At 43.2% G+C, this 23268-nt stretch overlaps 1 protein-coding gene across 1 annotated transcript in view; it reads right to left on the reverse strand.

The window, feature by feature from the left end:
• cerkl (ceramide kinase-like) overlaps positions 1-23268 on the reverse strand; it is a 229502-nt gene that overhangs the window by 78569 nt on the left and 127665 nt on the right. The window contains exon 4 of the mRNA XM_060928581.1: positions 18241-18304. Within this exon, the coding sequence (XP_060784564.1) occupies positions 18241-18304 (64 nt within the window). The remainder of the gene's footprint in view (positions 1-18240; positions 18305-23268) is intronic.

The following is a 23268-nucleotide window of genomic DNA, read 5'->3' on the forward strand; positions in this document are numbered from 1 at the left end:
TTTTTAAATAATTTAACTCAAAAAGGTAAACTTTCATATATTCTATATTCATTACACATAAAGTGAAATATTTGAAGCCTTTTCTGTTTTAAAGTTTGATGATTATGCTCATGAAAATCAGAAATCCAGTATCCCAAATTATTCCCTAAGATCAATAAAAAAAAAGGGATTTACAATACAGAAATATACAACTTCTGAAAAGTATGTTTGTTTATACACTCAATACTTGGCTGGGGTCCTTTATCATGAATTACTGCATCAATTGGATGTGGCATGGACGCGATCAGTCTGTGGCACTGCTGAGGTGTTACTTGAAGCCCAGGTTGCTTTGATAGCGACCTTCAGCTTGTCTGTATTTTTGGGTCGGGTGTTTCTCATCTTCCTCTTGACAATACCCCATAGATTCTCTCTGGGGTTCAGGTCAGGCGAGTTGGCTGGCCAATCAAGCACAATAATCTCACGGTCAGTAAACCATTTGGTAGTAGTTTTGGCACTGTGGGCAGATTCTAAGTCCTACTGGAAAAGGAAATCAGCATCTCCATAAATCTTGTCAGCAGATGGAAGCATAGTTAACATGTAATGAGTTTAGAATATATTAAATTTTCACTTTCTTAAAGTGACACAGGTTGATGTATTAAAAAGATGAATAGTACCCTGTGGAGCGAGAATAACCCCTAGGTACTTGAATCACATGCCGTATTGCCCACTGCCTCATGCCTGTGAAGGAGAATTAGTTGGAAAAACACTGCACGCTAATGTTTACACTTGGGTACGGAAACAGCCGAAGTTTATCCTCATTATAATATTACAATGAGCGAGGTTGCAACAAACATGGTGGAACCGATGGCCTAACAGTGCTTAATACTTTATCTTTTATTAAAATGTTCAAGTTTTCATGATGTTTCTCAAAGTGCAAACTCTTTTGTCATTCATCTGTCCAGCAGCATCTTGGCAAAGTTGGCATCAGATGCTGCATTTGGTTTTGTCTTTCCGGTGCTCCATCAGGAAAGCTGGCCAGCAATATTTACTCGGTTTGTGTGCGGTGTTTTTTCCCTCTTTTTTCTGGTGTGTTTTGCCTTTGACGATGTCAGATACTTCCTTAAAATCGTCTTTTTTTTGTCTCAATTTGGGAGTCTTCATTCGATCTGGGCGATCCGCCATGTTTGGTGTGGCTCCGCAGTCATGGCCTTTGACCCACACATGACCTCATGTGACTTTTCCGAACTCGCAGCTGAGCAAGTGGTTTGTAAACAGACCAACATGTGATTAGGACGCCCCACGTTAGGAAATAAAATGTATTGAAACAAGATGATGCATACCAGCTATGGGGATGGGTATCGGATCAAGCAATTCAGAAAGGGGAGTGGATTAAATGATTCCTGAACCAGCACATCAACCTGTTTCACTTTAAGCAAGTTATTTATAATCACGTTGTCTGTTATCACCCAGGTGAGGATGGGTTCGCTTTTGAGTCTGGTTCCTCTCGAGGTTTCTTCCTCATGTTGTCTGAGGGAGTTTTTCCTCGCCACAGGCTTGCTCATTGGAGACAGATTAGGGATAAAATAAGTTCATGTTTAAAGTCTTTACATTTCTGTAAAGTTGCTTTGCAACAATGTTGTTAAAAGCACTATAAAAATAAACTTCACTTAAATAACTGATGGAAAATATTGAACTTTTTCCATGATATTGTAATTGTTTGAGATGCAGGAGTACTGTCCATGAGTAAAATGGCTAAAACAGTACACTTGAAATCAGTCAATCAATCGAAGTTGTTCAGTGGCACACTTTATACATTTTTGTGTATTTTTTTACGTAGAAAGTTAGTCGATATTGTGAATGACAAATCGTCTCAAGCACTACAGAAGTTTCATTAATTTAGAGCTATGTTCTCAAGTGATTTGGTGGTGATTTACCTCGTATATTCTCCTAAAATATGAAAAAAGCCTCCCGTTGACAGTCTGAGTGTGGGCACTATACATGAAAGGATTAAAGGTGGAGTACGAGATTTTGGAATAACGGTTCCCGCAAGCCATATTTTGAAAAGAAACACGCCCGCCCTCGCCATGCTCCCACCCCCCGCGTCTCCACCCCTCCTCCCCCTCCTTACCCGCGCCTCCAAAGCATGTTGCCAAAACCATGTTTATGTGAACATAATGGTACTTACAGGTCAGAGCCTGAGAGTGAATCCGAACGAATAGTGGATACGGGAGGAGGAGGTGGTTTCAAAAACCCATGCTTCATGGGTGTCGAACGGGCTTGTGCCATGCCTTCATAACTAAGAAAACAATAAATAAGAGTTATCGTTTGTGCCACATACAGCTAAGCTAACAAATCGTTTGTATGCATGAAATAAATACCATGGAAAAAATACCATCAAGGACGTAATACGACTATACGCGTTAGTATAACAATCCATGTCAGCTAACTTTGCAAATCATGCTAACTTGGCAAAACCTACACTGTGGTCCGTATCATCGGTTATGCTCTCGCTGCCAGGGTGTACACTTGTTAAAACGACAACACTGTCCTATCTGAAAATGTAATAAATACATAATGTTATCTTACCTATCGAGTAGAAACAGGGCCACCATTGCATGGTAGGCTATCTATCCGTTGCTTTGAAATGGCTGGAGTGGTCCCTGCGCATACTGTACGCGCAAGGGTAGGGGCGGGGATGGGGCGGTGAGGGTTGGGGGGTGGTGGTGGTGGGGGTTTGGGGTCGCGGGCTTCAGTCTGATTGACGTGTCAGTATCCAATCATTTTGAGGTGGTTACCTCGATAGGATTTGATGGCGTTTTTCCTTTATTTTACACTGTAGACTGGATTAAAATATTTCATTTTTGGGTCAAACCTTCTATTGTACTGCTTGCAACATGGGTGTGAGGAGCTTTTCAAGCAATATGGTAAAAAATACTCCTGAAAAAAATCTCGTACTCCACCTTTAATGGTTGTGGCAGCGGGGGCGTGGCCAAGCAGCAGTCTGTGAATGGAGGGCAGAGTCAGGGAAGGTAAGTGGCTAGGTCATTACACCTGATGTCAATTTGTGTGTGCGTGTGTGTGTGTTTGTTGCAGGGATGGAGTATAAAGGGAGGGGGAGAGGAGAGAAGGCGGGCCTGACCACAGCACTTGTGTGAATGAGTGTGTGAGCGAGTGAAAGAAAGAAAGAAAGAAAGAAAGAAAGAACAAAAGGAAGAAAGCTGAAAAGCTCAATAAAAGTGCGTTTGTGTAAACACGAACTCTCGCCTGCCGTGCTTCTGTGCTCCACCCACATTGGGGATTACTACAGTGGTGCGGAAACCCGGGAGCACGCACAGAAGAAAACCACCCCATGGAGTCCTCCCCGTTCAAAGAGCTCATCCTTGCCCTCGCTACCGCCCAGCGGAACCAGCATCAAGAGCTGATCACCCTCCGGAAGGAGCAGCAGCAGCGCTTCGAAGCCTTGATGCTGGCCCAGCAGGAAGGTCGCCAGGCGTTCCGGCACCGGCTCACGTCAGCAGGGCCGCCGCTGCCGCCACCCTCACGAAGATGGGACCGCAGGACGATCCGGAAGCGTTCCTTGCTCTCTTTGAGCAAACAGCCGAGGCATGGGGGTGGCTGCTGGAGCAGCACGCGGCGCGCCTCCTCCCGCTCCTATCTAGCGAGGCACAGCTCGCAGCGCAGCAACTCCCTGCTGACAGCTGGCTGGTTTATGCGGACCTGAGCAAAGCCATCCTGCAGCGGCTCGGCCACTCCCCAGAGCAACACCGTCAGCGCTTCTGGACACTGACACTGGAGGGGGTCAGCCGGCCGTTTGCATTCGGCCAGCAACTCCGGGACGCCTGCCAGCGGTGGCTGAGGGCGGAAGACCGCGACGCCGAGGAGATCATCGATCTGGTGGCACTGGAGCAGTTTATCTCTCAACTTCTGGAAGGAACGGCGGAATGGGTCCAGTGTCACCGCCCGGCGTCGCTGGAACGAGCCATCAAGCTGGCAGAGGACCATCTGGAGGCGGCTCTGACGGCAGGCAGATGAGGCGCCTCCCCTTGCTTCTCTTCCCCCTCTCTCTCTCCCTCTCTCTCTCCTGTCTCTGGTCCCCCTCCCCACCCCGTTCCCCTGCCACGGAGGCGGCGGCTGGCCCCTCCCCAGCCGGCCCGTCGCACCCGTGGTGTCCTCCCCTCTCCCTCTTCTGTGTCTGTGTTGTCTCCCCCTCAGGTGACTGACACCCATAACACCAGTGCAGAGGGAAAGCCTGGGCCAGTGTGCTGGCGCGGCGGGGAATTGGAGCATCTCCCGAATCAGAGCCCCGCAAGGGAGGTGGGGGCTGTCATCCGGATCCCCGACGTGCCAGAAACCGCCCCCGATCAGGCTGGAGCGTATCGCGTACCGGTGAGTATTCAAGGGGGTACATATCATGCTTTGGTGGATTCCGGTTGTAATCAGACCTCAATTCACCAACGCCTGGTGCAAGGTGAGGCATTGGGGGGAGCACAAGCGGTGAAGGTGTTGTGTGTGCACAGGGATGTTCACCATTACCCTCTAGTGTCTGTCCACATTCTATTCTGGGGCCAAACGCATAAGATGAAGGCGGCGGTTAATCCTCGTTTTACCCACTCGTTGATCTTGGGTACTGATTGGCTGGGATTTAAAGAATTAATGGAATATTTAACACGCAGTGGGTCCTGCCCTAGTAGGTCATGGGAAGATCCTGGTGTGGCATTGGCTGGAGAAGCTGTCGCAGAGCCGTCCGCGTCAACACCGCGACAGAGTGAGGAGCAGCCCGTTCCTCCTTCCTCTCTCGGGGATTCTCTTGGGGATTTCCCGTTAGAGCAGTCGCAAGACGAGACTCTGCGGCATGCGTTTGACCAAGTGAGAGTAATTGATGGTCAAACTCTTCAGCCAAGCGCGGCATCAACCTTCCCCTATTTTGCCATTATTAAAGATGGATTGTACCGAGTGACGCAGGACACTCAAACCAAGGAACGAGTAACCCAGTTGTTAATCCCAAAGAGCCGTAGGGAACTCGTATTCCATGCGGCTCACTTTAATCCCATGGCGGGACACTTGGGGCAAGACAAAACACTAGCCCGAATAATGGCCCGGTTCTATTGGCCTGGGATTCGCGGGGATGTCCGTCGGTGGTATGTGGCGTGCCGTGAATGCCAATTAGTAAATCCCGCGGCCACTCCAAAAGCGCCATTGCGCCCTCTTCCTCTAATCGAGACCCCGTTTGAGCGAATTGGGATGGATCTCGTCGGGCCATTAGATCGGTCAACACGGGGATATTGCTTTATTTTAGTTCTGGTGGACTATGCAACGTGATATCCGGAGGCAGTGCCTCTTCGCAATATCTCAGCACGCAGTATTGCAGAAGTGCTCTTCCGCGTTATCTCCCGGGTCGGGATTCCGAAAGAAATCCTGACAGACCAAGGCACCTCGTTTATGTCACGCACACTGCGCGAGCTGTATGGGTTACTGGGGATTAAGTCCATCCGCACCAGTGTATATCACCTACAAACGGATGGATTAGTAGAGCGATTCAACCAGACACTCAAAAACATAATCCGGAAATTCGTTAGTGAATATGCACGTAATTGGGATAAATGGCTCGAACCCCTGTTGTTCGCAGTACGAGAGGTTCCACAAGCCTCCACAGGGTTTTCTCCCTTCTAATTATTATATGGGCGTAAGCCGCGTGGCATTCTGGATGTGCTGCGGGAAAATTGGGAGGAGGGACCTTCATAGAGTAAAAATGAAATCCAGTACGTTCTTGACCTGCGTGCAAAACTCCACACCCTCACGCAATTAACCCAGGAGAATTTACGACAGGCACAAGAACGCCAAAGCCAACTGTATGACAGGGGCACACGCCTTAGAGAATGCATGCCAGGAGAAAAAGTACTCGTATTATTGCCCACGTCGAGTTCTAAATTAGTCGCCAATGAAATGGTTAAGAATGAAAAGGTAACTATTGTCACTATTCGGTCATGTTAGTTGTTTATCGACACTTTTATAAGCAGTGTCTAAACAAACCACAAATTTCACATGAATACTCAGGGTTCATAGGAATACAGTTGTACGAGGCATTTAAAACATCTTTTCTTCATCATGATGTACACAATCCTGAAGGGAATGAAGCTTCACATCTTGTTCGAGTGCCTGGGAATCCTCCTGATAGCTGCAGGGATGTACATTTATAAAAAAAGAGGGAATAGTAGACCATTTACATCATGCGTTTTTGTTTTTTGTTGTTTCAGATTTAAACATTTTCACTCCTGCACCTCTCAAGTCAAAAGAAGCTAAAGATCATTTCTGTAATATAAATATGACTATAGATCTGAACGCTCTTTCTGTGAGCCCTGAGAGTGACCTGCTCTGATTTTTCATTTTGATTTTAGTCCACGGCGGCACGGTGGTGTAGTGGTTAGCGCTGTCGCCTCACAGCAAGAAGGTCCTGGGTTCGAGCCCCGGGGCCGGCGAGGGCCTTTCTGTGTGGAGTTTGCATGTTCTCCCCGTGTCCGCGTGGGTTTCCTCCGGGTGCTCCAGTTTCCCCCACAGTCCAAAGACATGCAGGTTAGGTTAACTGGTGACTCTAAATTGACCGTAGGTGTGAATGTGAGTGTGAATGGTTGTCTGTGTCTATGTGTCAGCCCTGTGATGACCTGGCGACTTGTCCAGGGTGTACCCCGCCTTTCGCCCGTAGTCAGCTGGGATAGGCTCCAGCTTGCCTGCGACCCTGTAGAAGGATAAAGCGGCTAGAGATAATGAGATGAGATGAGATTTTAGTCCACCTGAATAGAGAGATCTCGATCAGAGGGAGGAGCTAATAAACACTGGGTACGAATGCAGCTTTTTGATTTAAGATGATGATAATTACCATTAATGTGTGAGCACAATGACTGCCACTGTGTCAGCAGTGACACCTTTTTAACCTGCTGATTGTGGCATGCAAACACACACACACACACGAACGCAACACGTGCACATGCAGAGAGATGGCGCCGTGTCACGTGTCTTGCACTCGCGACCTTGTGAGAAGTGCATCCAAAATAGCACGGCCCCATTACTGCACAGTTAGATTACTGCAGTAATTAATGAGTTATGATCTATTAATGAAAAATGTGTGATATTACCTTTTCAAACGTAATTCTTCTGAGGTTAATTAGGCAAGTTGAGATAGAGAGATAATGTGTGCATGCATGTCTGTGTGTGTGTGTCTGTGTGTGTGTGTGTGGCGGGGGTTGCAAGAGCATGCCTGTCTGCCGAGCGCAACGGAACATTTCCTTTCCAAGAAAACGCTGCAAAAAAACAATGAGATCTTTTTTTTTTTCCCTGAGCTTTAGCGACGTGTCAATAGCAGGTCCATTTTTTCCCTCTTTAATCAGACACCTCGCATAACTGCAAACCCTCTGCGACGTTTCCTGCGCCTGAGATTTATTCACACGCCGCAGCATAGAGTGAAATCGTCCAGCACTTTCTCTGACGGAATTATACAAGGCTCAGAATCAAGTACTGCCTGCCAAATCCAGTGGCATGTTCAAAGAAAATCATTGCAACCTGTAAGTGGTTTGAGTCTCTGGGATCAAGAAGACTGTTATTTTTACACTTGAGAATATCCTCTCAAAAAATAATAAAATAAAAGAAATACTAGCTGAGAAACCTTTTCATGACCAAAAAATTAGACTCGATCTCTCTCTCTGGTACGGTATGTCACTACAGTGCCGTGGCTGCTCCGACTTCCATCAGAGTTTCTAAGGAACATTACAGACACATTCACACCTATGGACAATTTAGAGTTGCCAGTTAACCTAACCGCATGTCTTTGGGGGAAACCGGAGCACCCGGAGGAAACCTACACAGGCACGGGGAGAACATGCAAACTCCACACAGAAAGGCCCCTGTTGGCTGTGAGGTTCAAACCCGGAACCTTCTTGCTGTGAGGCGACAGTGCTAACCACTACACCACCGTGCCGCAGACTTGATCAGTTATCAGATATACTGGCAAAATCAAGAAAACATCTTTTCTATCCCAACATTCGATTGGCTGGATCATTCTCATTGAAGGCAATACAGTAATTCTGTTCAGCAGGTCAGATCCAGAGACCGTTGGTGTTTAATAATGTTTGATTGTGAATGTTGGTCAATGGATATTTGATGGAGAAAAACATCCATTGTGTGTTGACATTTGCTGGTCTCTGGCTGTGCTTTTTCAGTGTCTGATTGTGCTTGTTGGTGTCTGATTGTGTTTTCTGGTGTCTCTGTTGGTGCCTAATTGTGTTTGTTGGTGTCTCTGTTCCCTGGTGTTCGAATGCATGTGCTATTTGTTGATGTCTCTGTTTTTGGCGTCTGGTTGTGTGTTTCTCTGATGTATGTGTTTGTTGGTGTCTGCGTTGTTGGTGTCTGGTTGTGTTTGTTGGTGTCCGGTTGCTTTTGCTGGTGTCCAATTGCATTTGTTGTTGTCCACATTTATTGATGTCCGATTGCTTTTGTTGGTGTCCAGTTGCGTTTGCTGCATTTGTTGGTGTCCAATTGCTTTTCTTGGTGTCCACATTTGTTGGTGTCCAATTGCTTTTGTGGGTGTCTGGTTGCGTTTGTTGGTGTCCAGTTGCATTTGTTGGTGTCCAATTGCATTTGCTAGTGTCCAATTGCATTTGTTGGTGTCCACATTTGCTGGTGTCCGATTGCATTTGTTGGTGTCTGCATTTGTTGATGTCCGATTACTTTTGTTGGTGTCCAGTTGCGTTTGCTGCATTTGTTGGTGTCCAACTGCGTTTCTTGGTGTCCACATTTGTTGGTGTCCGATTGCTTTTGTGGGTGTCTGGTTGCGTTTGTTGGTGTCCAGTTGCATTTCTTGGTGTCCAATTGCGTTTGCTAGTGTCCAATTGCATTTGTTGGTGTCCAGATTTGCTGGTGCCCGATTGCATTTGTTGGTGTCTGCATTTGTTGGTGTCTGATTGCTTTTGTGGGGCGGCATGGTGGTGTAGTGGTTAGCACTGTCGCCTCATAGCAAGAAGGTTCTGGGTTCGAGCCCAGTGGCAGATGGGGGCCTTTCTGTGTGGAGTTTGCATGTTCTCCCTGTGTCTGTGTGGGTTTCCTCCAGTTTCCCCCACAGTCCAAAGACATGCAGGTTAGGATAATTGGTGGCTCTAAATTGACCGTAGGTGTGAATGTGAGTGTGAATGGTTGTTTGTCTCTATGTGTCAGCCCTGTGATGATCTGGCAACTTGTCCAGGGTGTACCCCGCCTCTCACCCATAGTCAGCTGGGATAGGCTCCAGCTTACCCGCTAACCTGCACAGGATAAGCAGCTACAGATAATGGATGGATGGATGGATGGATGGATGGATGGATGGATGACTGTGTTTGCTGGTGTCTCTGTTTGTTGGTGGCTAATTGTATGTGCTTGTGTTTGTTGTCTGATTGTGTTTTTGGTGTCTGTGTTTACTTGTGTCTCTCTTTGTTGGTGTCTGTGTTTCTTGGTAGTTTATTGTATTTGCTGGTGTCTGTGTTTGTTCCCATCTAATAGAGAAGAACAGCACTGTTTGAATGTTGGTATTTGTTGGTTTCAGTGATCTGCAATGGAGAATGCTGGTGTTTAATGAATAAGCGTTTGTTGGCATTGGATGGAAATGGCTCTAAGTGTTTGGCAGTGGTGTGGGTTTAAAGAAAAATGATGGTGTTTGGTAGTGTGTTAGAGGGAAAATTGGTTTCAGTTGCTGTTAAAATGTTTTTTGATAGCGACATTTGTTAAATGTTGGTGTTCATTGGTCTATGACAAAGAATGCATTTGAATAAGTAATCATTATATTTTTAAATGTAGCATTAAAAACAGCATTGTGATAACATAAGCATTGTCTGTATGGGTAGGTACAGGAAAGGATGAGGAAGATGATGGTGAGGAACAGCAGGGTGTAATGGCTTGGGGAGTAGTAGATCATGAGTTGGCCCCCTCCCTCACCTGATCCATCTGTCTCTAAGCTCAGGTGGGAGCCAAGGCCAGAGCTGTAGGAGAGCTACCTTAAGCCCAGAACACACACTCATTCACCATCACACTCTGATAAACCTATCAACACGCATGAATACACTCGTTTCAGCAAACACCAGCAAATGTGCCAACAAACTGAACATTTCTGGTATCTGTATATGACTGAAGTTCCCACTGAAAGCTGATTCATTTGGCTCATCACCTTTACAGTACGTGACTCTGTAGAAAGCCAATCCACAACACTGGCATGCTGGTGCTGTTGGTGTTTCATGGTGGTGTTACAGAATGTTGGTAGATGGAATTGCTTGCTTATGTTTGATATTAAATATCAGAGAATTATCAGAGAAATATCAGACATTAGAGAATGTTACTGTTCGATAGATTTTATTGCTGGTGTTTCATAGAGAATTTACTGTTGGTGTTCAATGGAGAATGCTGGTGTTTGATCAAGAATATTGGTGTTTGATGGAGAATATTAGTGCTGGTGTGATGGAGAATGTTAGTGTTTGGTGGAGAGTATTAGTGTTTGGTGGAGGATGTTAGTGTTGGTGTGATGGAGAACAGTAGTGTTGTGGAGGATGTTAGTGTTGGTGTGATGGAGAATGTTAGTGTTGGTGTGAAGAAGAATGTTAGTGTTGGTGTGATGGAGAACGTTACTGTTGGTGTGATGGAGGACGTCAGTGTTGGTGTGATGGAGAACGTTACTGTTGGTGTGATGGAGAACATTAGTGTTGGTGTGATGGAGAACGTTACTGTTGGTGTGATGGAGAATGTTAGTGTTGGTGTGATGGAGAACATTAGTGTTGGTGTGATGGAGAACGTTAGTGTTGGTGTGATGGAGAACATTAGTGTTGGTGTGATGGAGAACGTTACTGTTGGTGTGATGGAGAATGTTAGTGTTGGTGTGATGGAGAATGTTAGTGTTGGTGTGATGGAGAATGTTAGTGTTGGTGTGATGGAGAATGTTAGTGTTGGTGTGATGGAGAACGTTAGTGTTGGTGTGATGGAGAACGTTAGTGTTGGTGTGATGGAGAATGTTAGTGTAGGTGTGATGGAGAATGTTAGTGTTGATGTGATGGAGAATGTTAGTGTTGGTGTGATGGAGAATGTTAGTGTTGGTGTGATGGAGAATGTTAGTGTTGGTGTGATGGAGAACATTAGTGTTGGTGTGATGGAGAATGTTAGTGTTGATGTGATGGAGAACGTTAGTGTTGGTGTGATGGAGAATATTAGTGTTGGTGTGATGGAGGATTTTAGTGTTGGTGTGATGGAGAATGTTAGTGTTGGTGTGATGGAGAATGTTAGTGTGGTGTGATGGAGAACGTTAGTGTTGGTGTGATGGAGAATGTTAGTGTTGGTGTGATGGAGAATGTTAGTGTTGGTGTGATGGAGAATGTTAGTGTTGGTGTGATGGAGAATGTTAGTGTGGTGTGATGGAGAACGTTAGTGTTGGTGTGATGGAGAATGTTAGTGTTGGTGTGATGGAGAATGTTAGTGTTGATGTGATGGAGAACGTTAGTGTTGGTGTGATGGAGAATATTAGTGTTGGTGTGATGGAGGATTTTAGTGTTGGTGTGATGGAGAACATTAGTGTTGCAGGATGTCAGTGTTGGTGTGATGGAGAACATTAGTATTGGTGTGATGGAGGATGTTAGTGTTTCGTGGAGAATACTAGTGTTTCTTGGAGAATATTGGTGTTGGTGTTTGATGGAGAATGCTGGTGTTTGATCAGGAATATTGGTTTTTAATGGAGAATATTAGTGCTGGGGTGATGAAGAATGTTAGTGTGTGTTGTAGAATGTTAGTGTTTGTTGTAGAATGTTAGTGTTTGATGGAGAATGTTAGTGTTTTTTGGAGAATGTTAGTGTTTTTTGGAGAATGTTAGTGTCGGTGTGATGGAGGATGTTAGTGTTGGTATGATGAATGATGTTAGTGTTTGGTGGAGAATATTAGTGTTTTTGGAGAATGTTAGTGTTGGTGTTTAATGGAGAATTCTGGTGTTTGATCAAGAATATTGGTGTTTAATGGAGAATATTAGTGCTGGTGTGATGGAGAATATTAGTGTTTGTTGGAGAATATTAGTGTTTGTTGGAGAATATTAGTGTTTGTTGGAGAATATCAGTGTTTGTTGGAGAATATTAGTGTTTGTTGGAGAATGTTAGTGTTGTGTGATGGGTGATGTTAATGTTGGTGTGATGGAGGATGTTAGTGTTGGTGTGATGGAGGATGTTAGTGTTTGGTGGAGAATACCAGTGGTTTTTGGAGAATATTAGTGCTGGTGTGATGGAAGATATTAGTGTTTGTTGGAGGATGTTAGTGTTGGTGTGATGGAGAATGTTTGTGTTTGTTGGAGGATGTTAGTGTTGGTGTGAAGGAGAATGTTAGTGTTGGTGTGATGGAGAATGTTAGTGTTGGTGTGATGGAGGATATTAGTGTTTGTTGGAGGATGTTAGTGTTGGTGTGATGGAGAATGTTAGTGTTTGTTGGAGGATGTTAGTGTTGGTGTGATGGAGAATGTTAGTGTTGGTGTGATGGAGAATGTTAGTGTTGGTGTGATGGAGAATGTTAGTGTTGATGTGATGGAGAATGTTAGTGTTTGTTGGAGAATGGTAGTGTTGGTGTGATGGAGGATGTTAGTGTTTGATGGAGAATGTTAGTGTTTGTTGGAGGATGTAAGTGTTGGTGTGATGGAGGATGTTAGTGTTTGATGGAGAATGTTAGTGTTTGTTGGAGGATGTTAGTGTTGGTGTGATGGAGGACGTTAGTGTTTGTTGGAGAATGTTAGTGTTGGTATGATGGAGAATGTTATTGTTGGTGTGATGGAGGACGTTAGTGTTTGTTGGAGAATGTTAGTGTTGGTGTGATGGAGAATGTTATTGTTGGTGTGATGGAGGACGTTAGTGTTTGTTGGAGAATGTTAGTGTTGGTGTGATGGAGAATGTTATTGTTGGTGTGATGGAGGATGTTAGTGTTTTTGGAGAATGTTAGTGTTTGTTGGAGATGTTAGTGTTGGTGTGATGGAGAATGTTATTGTTGGTGTGATGGAGGATGTTAGTGTTTTTGGAGAATGTTAGTGTTGGTATGATGGAGAATGTTATTGTTGGTGTGATGGAGGACGTTAGTGTTTGTTGGAGAATGTTAGTGTTGGTGTGATGGAGAATGTTATTGTTGGTGTGATGGAGGATGTTAGTGTTTTTGGAGAATGTTAGTGTTTGTTGGAGATGTTAGTACTGGTTAGTACTGGAGAATGCTACATTGTAAAACATTTCAGCCTTGTTTAGTTATGTCCACTTACTTTTTCTCTTTAACTCAATGAGCTCTGAAAAGTGTTTTAATTTGAATTAATCTGTGCAAGTTTTCAAAGGTTAGACTTGAATTACTTAGTTGTCTTGACTAATTGAGACTTTTTCTGAGTTGAAACAAAGATAATCGTCAAATTGAGTTAACTTGCATTTTCAAGACAGCAGGTGAACTTGCATTTCCAAATTAAACTAATGTCAAATGTTTTACAGTGTAGTGTTTGTTAGAGAATATTACTGCTGATGTGATGGAGAATGTTAGTGTTTTAGAATGTCAATGTTTGATGGAGAACGTTTGGTGTTTGTTGGAGAATATCAGTGTTGCTGGAGAATGCTGATGGAGAATGTTTGGTGTTTGTTGTAGAATATCATTGTTGATGGTGAATGTTGGTGGTGTGATGGAGAATATCAGTGTTGATGGAAAATGTCTGTGTTGGTGTGATGGAGAATATCAGTGTTGAAGAATGTTTGTGTTGGTGTGATGGAGAATATCAGTGTTGATGAAGAATGTTTGTGTTGGTGTGATGGAGAATATCAGTGTTGATGGTGAATGTTGGTGGTGTGATGGAGAATATCAGTGTTGATGAAGAATGTTTGTGTTGGTGTGATGGAGAATATCAGTGTTGAAGAATGTTTGTGTTGTGTGATGGAGAATATCAGTGTTGATGAAGAATGTTGGTGTGATGGAGAATATCAGTGTTGATGAAGAATGTTTGTGTTGGTGTGATGGAGGATGTTAGCGTTGATGAAGAATGTCTGTGTTGGTTTGATGGAGAATATCAGTGTTGATGGAGAATGTTGGTGTGATGGAGAATATCAGTGTTGATGAAGAATGTTTGTGTTGGTGTGATGGAGAATATCAGTGTTGATGAAGAATGTTGGTGTGATGGAGAATATCAGTGTTGATGAAGAATGTTTGTGTTGGTGTGATGGAGGATGTTAGTGTTGATGAAGAATGTCTGTGTTGGTCTGATGGAGAATATCAGTGTTGATGGAGAATGTTGGTGTGATGGAGAATATCAGTGTTGATGAAGAATATTTGTGTTGGTGTGATGGAGAATATCAGTGTTGATGGAGAATGTCTGTGTTGGTGTGATGGAGAATATCAGTGTTGATGAAGAATATTTGTGTTGGTGTGATGGAGAATATCAGTGTTGATGGAGAATGTCTGTGTTGGTGTGATGGAGATATCAGTATTGATGGTGAACGTTGGTGTTGTGTGATGGAGAATATCAGTGTTGATGAAGAATGTTTGTGTTGGTGTGATGGAGAATATCAGTGTTGAAGAATGTTTGTGTTGTGTGATGGAGAATATCAGTGTTGATGAAGAATGTTTGTGTTGGTGTGATGGAGGATGTTAGTGTTGATGAAGAATGTCTGTGTTGGTTTGATGGAGAATATCAGTGTTGATGGAGAATGTCTGTGTTGGTGTGATGGAGAATATCAGTATTGATGGTGAATGTTGGTGTTGTGTGATGGAGAATATCAGTGTTGATAAAGAATGTTTGTGTTGGTGTGATGGAGATATCAGTGTTGATGAAGAATGTTTGTGTTGGTGTGGTGGAGAATATCAGTGTTGATGAAGAATGTTGGTGTGATGGAGAATATCAGTGTTGATGAAGAATGTTTGTGTTGGTGTGATGGAGGATGTTAGTGTTGATGAAGAATGTCTGTGTTGGTTTGATGGAGAATATCAGTGTTGATGGAGAATGTCTGTGTTGGTGTGATGGAGAATATCAGTATTGATGGTGAACGTTGGTGTTGTGTGATGGAGAATATCAGTGTTGATAAAGAATGTTTGTGTTGGTGTGATGGAGATATCAGTGTTGATGAAGAATGTTTGTGTTGGTGTGGTGGAGATATCAGTGTTGATGAAGAATGTTTGTGTTGGTGTGATGGAGAATATCAGTGTTGATGAAGAATGTTTGTGTTGGTGTGGTGGAGATATCAGTGTTGATGAAGAATGTTTGTGTTGGTGTGGTGGAGATATCAGTGTTGATGAAGAATGTTTGTGTTGGTGTGATGGAGATATCAGTGTTGATGGAGACTATTAGTGCCGGTGTGATGGAGAATGTTAGTGTTTTAGAATGTCAATGTTTGATGGAGAATGTTATTGTTGGTGTGATGGAGAATATCAGTGTTGATGGAGAATGTTATTGTTGGTGTGATGGAGAATATCAGTGTTGATGGAGAATGTTTGTGTTGGTGTGATGGAGAATATCAGTGTTGATGGAGAATGTTATTGTTGGTGTGATGGAGAATATCAGTTTTGATGGAGAATGTTATTGTTGGTGTGATGGAGAATATCAGTGTTGATGGAGAATGTTTGTGTTGGTGTGATGGAGAATATCAGTGTTGATGGAGAATGTTTGTGTTGGTGTGATGGAGAATATCAGTATTGATGTTTGAAAGTTTGTGATAATCTTTCTTGATACTGAAAGACTGCAAATGCCAATGTTTGATAAATCAAGTATCAAACTATTTATGTTTGTGAAATTGAACGAATATTCGTTGGCTTCGGTTTTTATGCTGAACATTGGAGAATGTTGGTGTTTGATGGAGAATAAGGGTGTCATTGTTTATATTTTCTGGTGAAAACAAGTATTTAATTTGGCTGTTAAGTGTTTACTATCTGTAGCCGCTTTATCCTGTTCTACAGGGTCGCAGGCAAGCTGGAGCCTATCACAGCTGACTACGGGCGAAAGGCGGGGTACACCCTGGACAAGTCGCCAGGTCATCACAGGGCTGACACATAGACACAGACAACCATTCACACTCACATTCACACCTGCGGTCAATTTAGAGTCACCAGTTAACCTAACCTGCATGTCTTTGGACTGTGGGGGAAACCGGAGCACCCGGAGGAAACCCACGCGGACACGGGGAGAACATGCAAACTCCGCACAGAAAGGCCCTCGCCGGCCACGGGGCTCGAACCTGGACCTTCTTGCTGTGAGGCGACAGCGCTAACCACTACACCACCGTGCCGCCTCATTCAAGGCTGTAATGCAAATTGTTTCCTCCTCGGTATACAAGTGCACTTCCATGGCAGGAAAAAAAACCTACATTTTGCTGCCTATGTAGTCCCCTATTTATACAAAACTGAGTCATTCAGGATTCAGCCAAGTTTTTACTCGGCGTTAGCAAATTATAGGTTTTTAGCTTTCTCCTGAAATGTTTTTTTTTTATTTCTTCTTCCTCAGGGTAGTAAAACTCTCTTTCACTGTGAACACTGTCGTTATCGCTATCCATGCTATAAAATTAATGCTATTCTCCTGAGAAATGCTGGAAAAAATTTATAAGATTTTTGATAATCTTATAAATAAATCTTATTAAAAAAAGATAAACGCTGACAAAAAATGCTACTATGTTTGTTGTTGTTGTGAATGAGCAAGTCGCCAGAGGTCCATAACTGGGGTCCGTACAGTAGGATATGGACCCGCTCGCCAGCCAATCAGAGCGCAGGATTTGGACTGCGAAAAAATATTGAATATTATTATACATACAGGACACTTTTTCTATGGAATAAAAACATGTATTCTATTCCCTTCTAGCAGGTTTATTGATGGCATGCAATATTGTTATCATATTGCTTATTCCCCATGTATTACGCCACTCTCCCAAATGGAGAATGAGCGTGCAATATTGTTATAATATTGCACGTTGTCACGACAACACGACGTCACACATCAGAGCTCATGTGAAGATCCAATGACAAAACTTTTCTGCTGCGCATGCACACAATCATTTCTTTGTTGGCCGGGAAAGAAAGAAGACGAGGCTAATCCAGTGCTACTACTAAGATTAGCTATGCTATCATTAAGCACTAAAACCGAGGACATGTTGAACATCCGAAAGGCTACTAAAACTTGATTAGATATTCTTCACGCATATTTACAAGAGAAAAACATACCAATGGACATCGAAAAACTGGAAAAGAGACACGTCGAAGATGTAAAACTTCCGTGCTAGCAAGTGACTGTGAGAGTTTGTAAACAAACATGGCTGCCGGGTTTGTTTTGTTAAATATGGAAGATTTTGAGAGAATTCTGGCTGCCAGGTCGCTCCGTTGTGTGTAGCTGTTAATGTTGATTTTAAAAGAAACTCAGTAAATTACATCAGGAAATGAATATTTAAGTGTGAGTGAAAGATACTGTGACAAGTGTGCATAATGATGCCTTCAATCCAAACCCTTCTGGACTTTTACACATATTTTGTCTTGTGCGTCTTGAGTTAATGAAGTCCAAACAGATCCACAGAAATGCATGCATGCCAATACTCTTCAACTGCCTCATGAAGTGACCAAATATTCCTCGATTTAAGTTATTCCTGGACATCAATTAAAGTATACCCAGCTTGTCCTTGTCCCTTTTGTCTCACAGTTGTACTGCATGCTGCGATTTTAATCAAAAAGCGTGGCGCCAGACTTAACACTCCCCCCACCCTCAACCACACATGCAACCCCGAGGCCAGTCGATAGGATTCTAATGGATGATCATAGATGGGGTATAGATACACAGACAAGTCCTTTATTAGTCCTGTAGCGGAAAGTGCATTCCAATGCACTAGACTAAAGGAACTAAGAGTCTGGTGTGTGTTTTTGTCTGTGTGAGAGTGTGTTATCCAGACACACTGTGCTCCATCACTCCTTCTAGTGCAGGTAATTAAAGATCCACCTGCCTGAGCGGCCCCACAGCAGCCCGCTCTAATGGAGAGCAGGAGAGAGAAAGAGAGAGACAGACCTATATCTCACAGCATTATCACTCTGGATGACCATCTCTCTTTTTCTCTTTCTTTAACCCCACTTTATTTATGAGGGCTAAATGCTAAATGCTAAATGTCACCTCCGGAGCGGCAAGATAGTGCAATATTATCCCCATCATCTGGCATTCAATACTGAGAAGAGAAGAGAAGAGAAGAGAAGAGAAGAGAAGAGAAGAGAAGAGAAGAGAAGAGAAGAGAAGACGGGGAAACCACATACCCATCATACTCGTCCAGGCTGCACTCCTTCAGGACAGACAGAGCGTGGCCTTTACTCTCAGTGACTGTGGAGGGAAAAGGAAGAGTTAACAAGTAAATATGTGAGTAAATAAATGAATTAATAAGGTGGAGCAGTGAAAACGGCCTTTAGTAGCCTCATCCAAGCTTTGGCACACAGCTCGAGCCGAGCATATGGTCCTGGCTGTAAAGCGAAATTTATATCCGCATGCTGTTTGCATTTTTAATCAAGAGAAAGAAATTTGGTACAAAACGAACAGCCTGCTTGTGTTTGGGCCGTGTGAAAATGAGGTCAGCTCAGATGCTGCCCACGCCATCATATTTCTGTATAAACATCGCTGGAACACAAAATCAGGTCAATGGATCACGGCAGTGGTCCAGGAGGGGAGAGAAACAATAGTGTTTGTGGTATGATATGAAATAGAAGCCTCAGATGACTACTCTGGCTGACAAGACTGGAACCATATGTGGTCTTCTGCTGTTGTAGCCTGCCTGGCTCAAGGGTGTGTGTTCTGAGATGCTTTTCTGCAGAGCACGGTTTTAAAGAGTGGCTATTTGATTTATAGAAGCCTTCCTTTGATGCTCCCTCATGACTGTGTTACCTTCTGGCTCTCCCTGTTAGTTATGCTGTCATGGTTAGTCTTGCCAGAGTCGCTGCTTGCACTCGGCGCAAAATGTATACTGTTCTTAACCATTAGGTGACAACGGGCATACCCAACAAGCTGTGTTTTCTCTCTGTCGACTTACACGTCAATCCTGAGACATCACTGATGCTGAACTCTTCTGCTCATCAGACCTGCCTGATCCATCCTCATGCCCTACTTCTGGCTGGAGTCTCATCACATTGCTCCTGTGAAGGACGGCCCCATATGGACAGTCGAAAGATACACTTAGAAGACACTCTGGACACTTACAATTTTGCTGTGATGGCTGAGGACTACAATCACCATGATATCTCTTGGACTGTAGTTGTCATGAACAGTTTTGCACTCAAGCCTCCATCAGTGAACAGTTTATAACTTCAACAAAACAGACTTCATGTTAAAACTATAATGAATTTCCTTTACACAGTTATACTTTGTGACTCCTGTACGGTATATAGGGCACAGTTATCGAAGCAGATTATTTATAATCACGCTATCTGTTATCAACCAGGTGAGGACGGGTTCCCTTTTGAGTCTGGGTCCTCTCAAGGTTTCTTCCTCATGTCGTCTGAGGGAGTTTTTCCTCACCACCGTCACCTCAGGCTCAATCATTCGGGATAAATTTATTAGGGACAAAATCAGTCCAAATTTTTAAGTTTAGCATTTCTGTAAAGCTGCTTTGCGACAATGTCTATTGTTAAAGGCGGTATACAAATAAACGGACCTGACTTTCTTTCAGCTTGAAACAGTCTGACCATTCTCCTTTGGCTTTTCCCATCAGCAAGACATTTCAGACCAGAAAAATTGTGTTTTTCGCACCATTTGGTGTCACCTGTGTACGGCTGTTGTGTATGAAAATCACATGAGAAGAGCAACTTCTGAAATACTTAAACTAGCCTGTCTGCCATCAACAACCATACCCTGGTCAAGAGCTGCCAAGATCACATTTTCACATTGGCAGCCAGGAGGGCCTGAAGATTAGAGATGCAGCCTTGGGCCCAAAGGGTTGCCAGTTTGATTCCTGGAACCAGCAGGAAAAATGTGAGGACTCCCTCTGTTTGCATCATGGCTGAAGTGCCCATGAGCAAGGCCTCTAAAACCCAGCTGCTCTCTGGGCTCTGTAGCATAGCTGCCCCCTGCTCTGTGTGTGTGTGTGTGTGTGTGTGTGTGTGTGTGTGTGTGTGTGTGTGTGTGTGTGTGTGTGTGTTCGCTGCTTCAGATGGGTTAAATGCAGAGGAGGACTTTAGCTGTGCTTGACAGATACAGTTGTGGTCAGAAGTTTACATACAATGACATGAATGTCATCTCGGATATGAATGTCATGGCAATATTTGGGCTTTCACTAATTTCTTTGAACTGTTCTTTTTCTGTGGCAGAATGATTGTACAGCATACAGCTTTAATTTAAAAGAAAAAACACTCGAATTTGGGGCACAAGTTTTAATTTTCTTTGGGTTTTCTGAAATCAACACAGGGTCAAAATTATACATACAGGGTCAAAAATGTACATACACTCCCTTAGATTATGAATTCAGAGGTGCTGAAACTTCCAAAATGTCTTTTATCTTGCCAAGGCCGAGGTCTCTTAACTTCCTGTTAGTGATCATGATTGACTACAGCTGGTAGCTTCTCTGTGCCTTCATAAAAAGGGTTTGCTTACAGCACTCATTGGATTGATCAACACACAGTAAAATGGGAAAGTCCAAGGAGCTCAGTGCAGATCTTTGAAAGAGGATCACAGATATACACAATTCCTGAATGTCTCTTGAAGCCATTTCTAAACAACTGCAAATTCCAAGATCAGTTCAAACAATTGTATCCAAGTTATTGTGAGGTGTGGTCACTTTGCCAAGCCATTTTGCTTCAAGAAAACCCAAACTGTCACCCTCAGCTGAAAGAAAATTGGTTTGGATGGTCAGGAACAACCTGGGAACCACCATGGCACAGCCCTGCCATGAACTGGAAGCTGATGGATCACTGTCTACAGTTCAGATCACCATGGACTAAGAGGCTGCTATCCAAGAAATAACCCCCTGCTCCAAAATTGACACCTTCAAGCTTAACTAAAGTTTAAAGCTGACCACACAGACAAAGAAAAAGCCTTCTGGAGGAAAGCTTTATGGTCAGATGAGACAAAGATTGAGTTGTTTGGCCACAATGACCACCATGTACAGAGGGACACTGTACCAGCTGGTGGTGGTGGTAGGATCATCATGCTCTGGGGCTGTTTTGCTGCCAGTGGAACTGGTTCATTGCACAAAGTGGATGAATAGGAGGACTACCTCAGAATTATTCAGCATAAACCATCAGAAACTTGAACACGACTTGGGAGTTACAACAGGACAATGAACCCAAACACGCATCAGAGCTGGTTGTGGAGGATAAAGCAGGTGAACATTAAGCTTAAAACAAGTCCTGACTTCAACCCTATTGAAAATATATGGACCGTGCTTATAAGTTGAGTCCATGACAAGAAAAAAAAAATTGAACTCTACTAATTCTACCATGAAGAATCACGAAATATCCAACCAGAATTCTGCCAGAAGCTTGTTCATGGTAAACAAAAATATTTGGTCAAGGTGAATCTTGCCAAGAGACATTTTACCCAAATATTAGGTGTACTGTATGTATATTTCTGACCCTGTATGTATAATTTTGACCCTGTGTTGATTTCAGAAAACCCAAAGAAAATGAAAATGTGTGCACCAAATTCTAGTGTTTTTTTAATGAAAGCTGTATGCTGTACAATCATACATTAACGGAAACTCTTGACCTGTATGTGCATGATTTTCTGCATTGCACTGCTGCAACATCCTTGCATGAAAGTTTGGAACCATCTCAAACATGTTTGCTCTAAAGGGATTTATCTGTTTATAGCGGAACGGAGCTCCATACTTAAGAGAATATGGTGATGCATCGACCTGATTTTTGATGGTTTGTCTGTACATTCATGTCCCACCACAGGGAACCCGATTGTAGGTACAAGGCAACATATCTCATAAAACACTTGACCACCAGACCGTGAAATTTGTATCTTTATTTATATAAGATAGATGGGTTTTTATCCAGTGCTTATTTTTAATTAGCTTTAAAAAATAACTTGGGATTATTTACCAATACATTGTACTGAAAATATTCACAACAGTTTCATAAAAAAAAAAGAGTTAAAACAGGTTTATTAGTCCACTCGCTTGTTAGACAGTTGACAGTTTGTGTTGTGTAAGAGTGATAGACGGATGTAAGAGTTTCACAGGAAGAGTTTTATTGAAAACACGCTCACAAACAGATCAAAAGCGGAGACAAAAACAGGCAGTGGTGGAGTGAGGAGCAGACAGGATATCAGAGGGAATACAATACTCACAGTCCAAAAACACAAACAGGGTCAAAACCAGAAAAGTGATACAAAATCAAGGCTTTCACAAAGTCTGTGTGTTACTCAGAGTCCTTATATAAATGTCTGCGCTGTGATTGCACTCAAATCAGGAACAGGTGCATGGGGATTAGTCCTAATGGTGTGCGTGCACTTTGCAATCTGCAGCTACATGCTTGGAGCACCAACACATGTGGACGTGACAGATGTAACCAGACACTGTTTGACATATCAAGTTCGATATTTGATCGTTACTATATAGTAATGCTGTAAAGTGAAAGCACTGGTTCACTGCTGTCCCCCACGCCCCTAGCAGAGTCACACCATAATAAATATGGTGGTGTTGTTTCTGGTGCATGGCACACGGTGTCAAAGAAAGGAATCGTAACTGCGATGTGTCTCTCATTATTGGGATCACAATAATGTCACAAGACAATTCAGTAATTTATTGAGGTGAAAAACATGGCATGACACAATTCGAAGGTTCATTCATGGTGCTGTAATATTATTCTATTCAGGTTGATTTTGTGCCCTTGTAAATACTTTGCTCATAAACTCATCAGAAGCTCTGTTTTTATGCTGTCAAAATATATACATTACTGTACATAGAATCAGTAACTGTAATAATAGCAGGGCGGAGTTCAGGTTTGGTTGAGATGCCCAAGAAAATGCCAATGAACGCTGGGAAAACAGGAAGGCACCACTGTAGATGGCACACACCATGTTTTTCACTCTCTCTACTCGTGCCCCACTTAGCGTTGTTTTGCATTTTTCTGGGGCACCTCTGGCATGTACTGAATGGCAGCTGTGACCATGTGTCATGAAGCTCCACAGATGGATGCCATGTGTAGATCTCCCCAACACCAGCAACACGCGTGCACACACAAACACATCTACAATAATACTGATATAACAATTCTACATATTATATGTCTCTATCTATCTACACCTCTTTTGGCCCATATCCTCATCTTTTGGCTTTAACGATCACATTCTAC

The sequence above is a fragment of the Neoarius graeffei genome, chromosome 9, assembly GCF_027579695.1.
Source record: "Neoarius graeffei isolate fNeoGra1 chromosome 9, fNeoGra1.pri, whole genome shotgun sequence".
Classification (NCBI taxonomy): domain Eukaryota; kingdom Metazoa; phylum Chordata; class Actinopteri; order Siluriformes; family Ariidae; genus Neoarius; species Neoarius graeffei.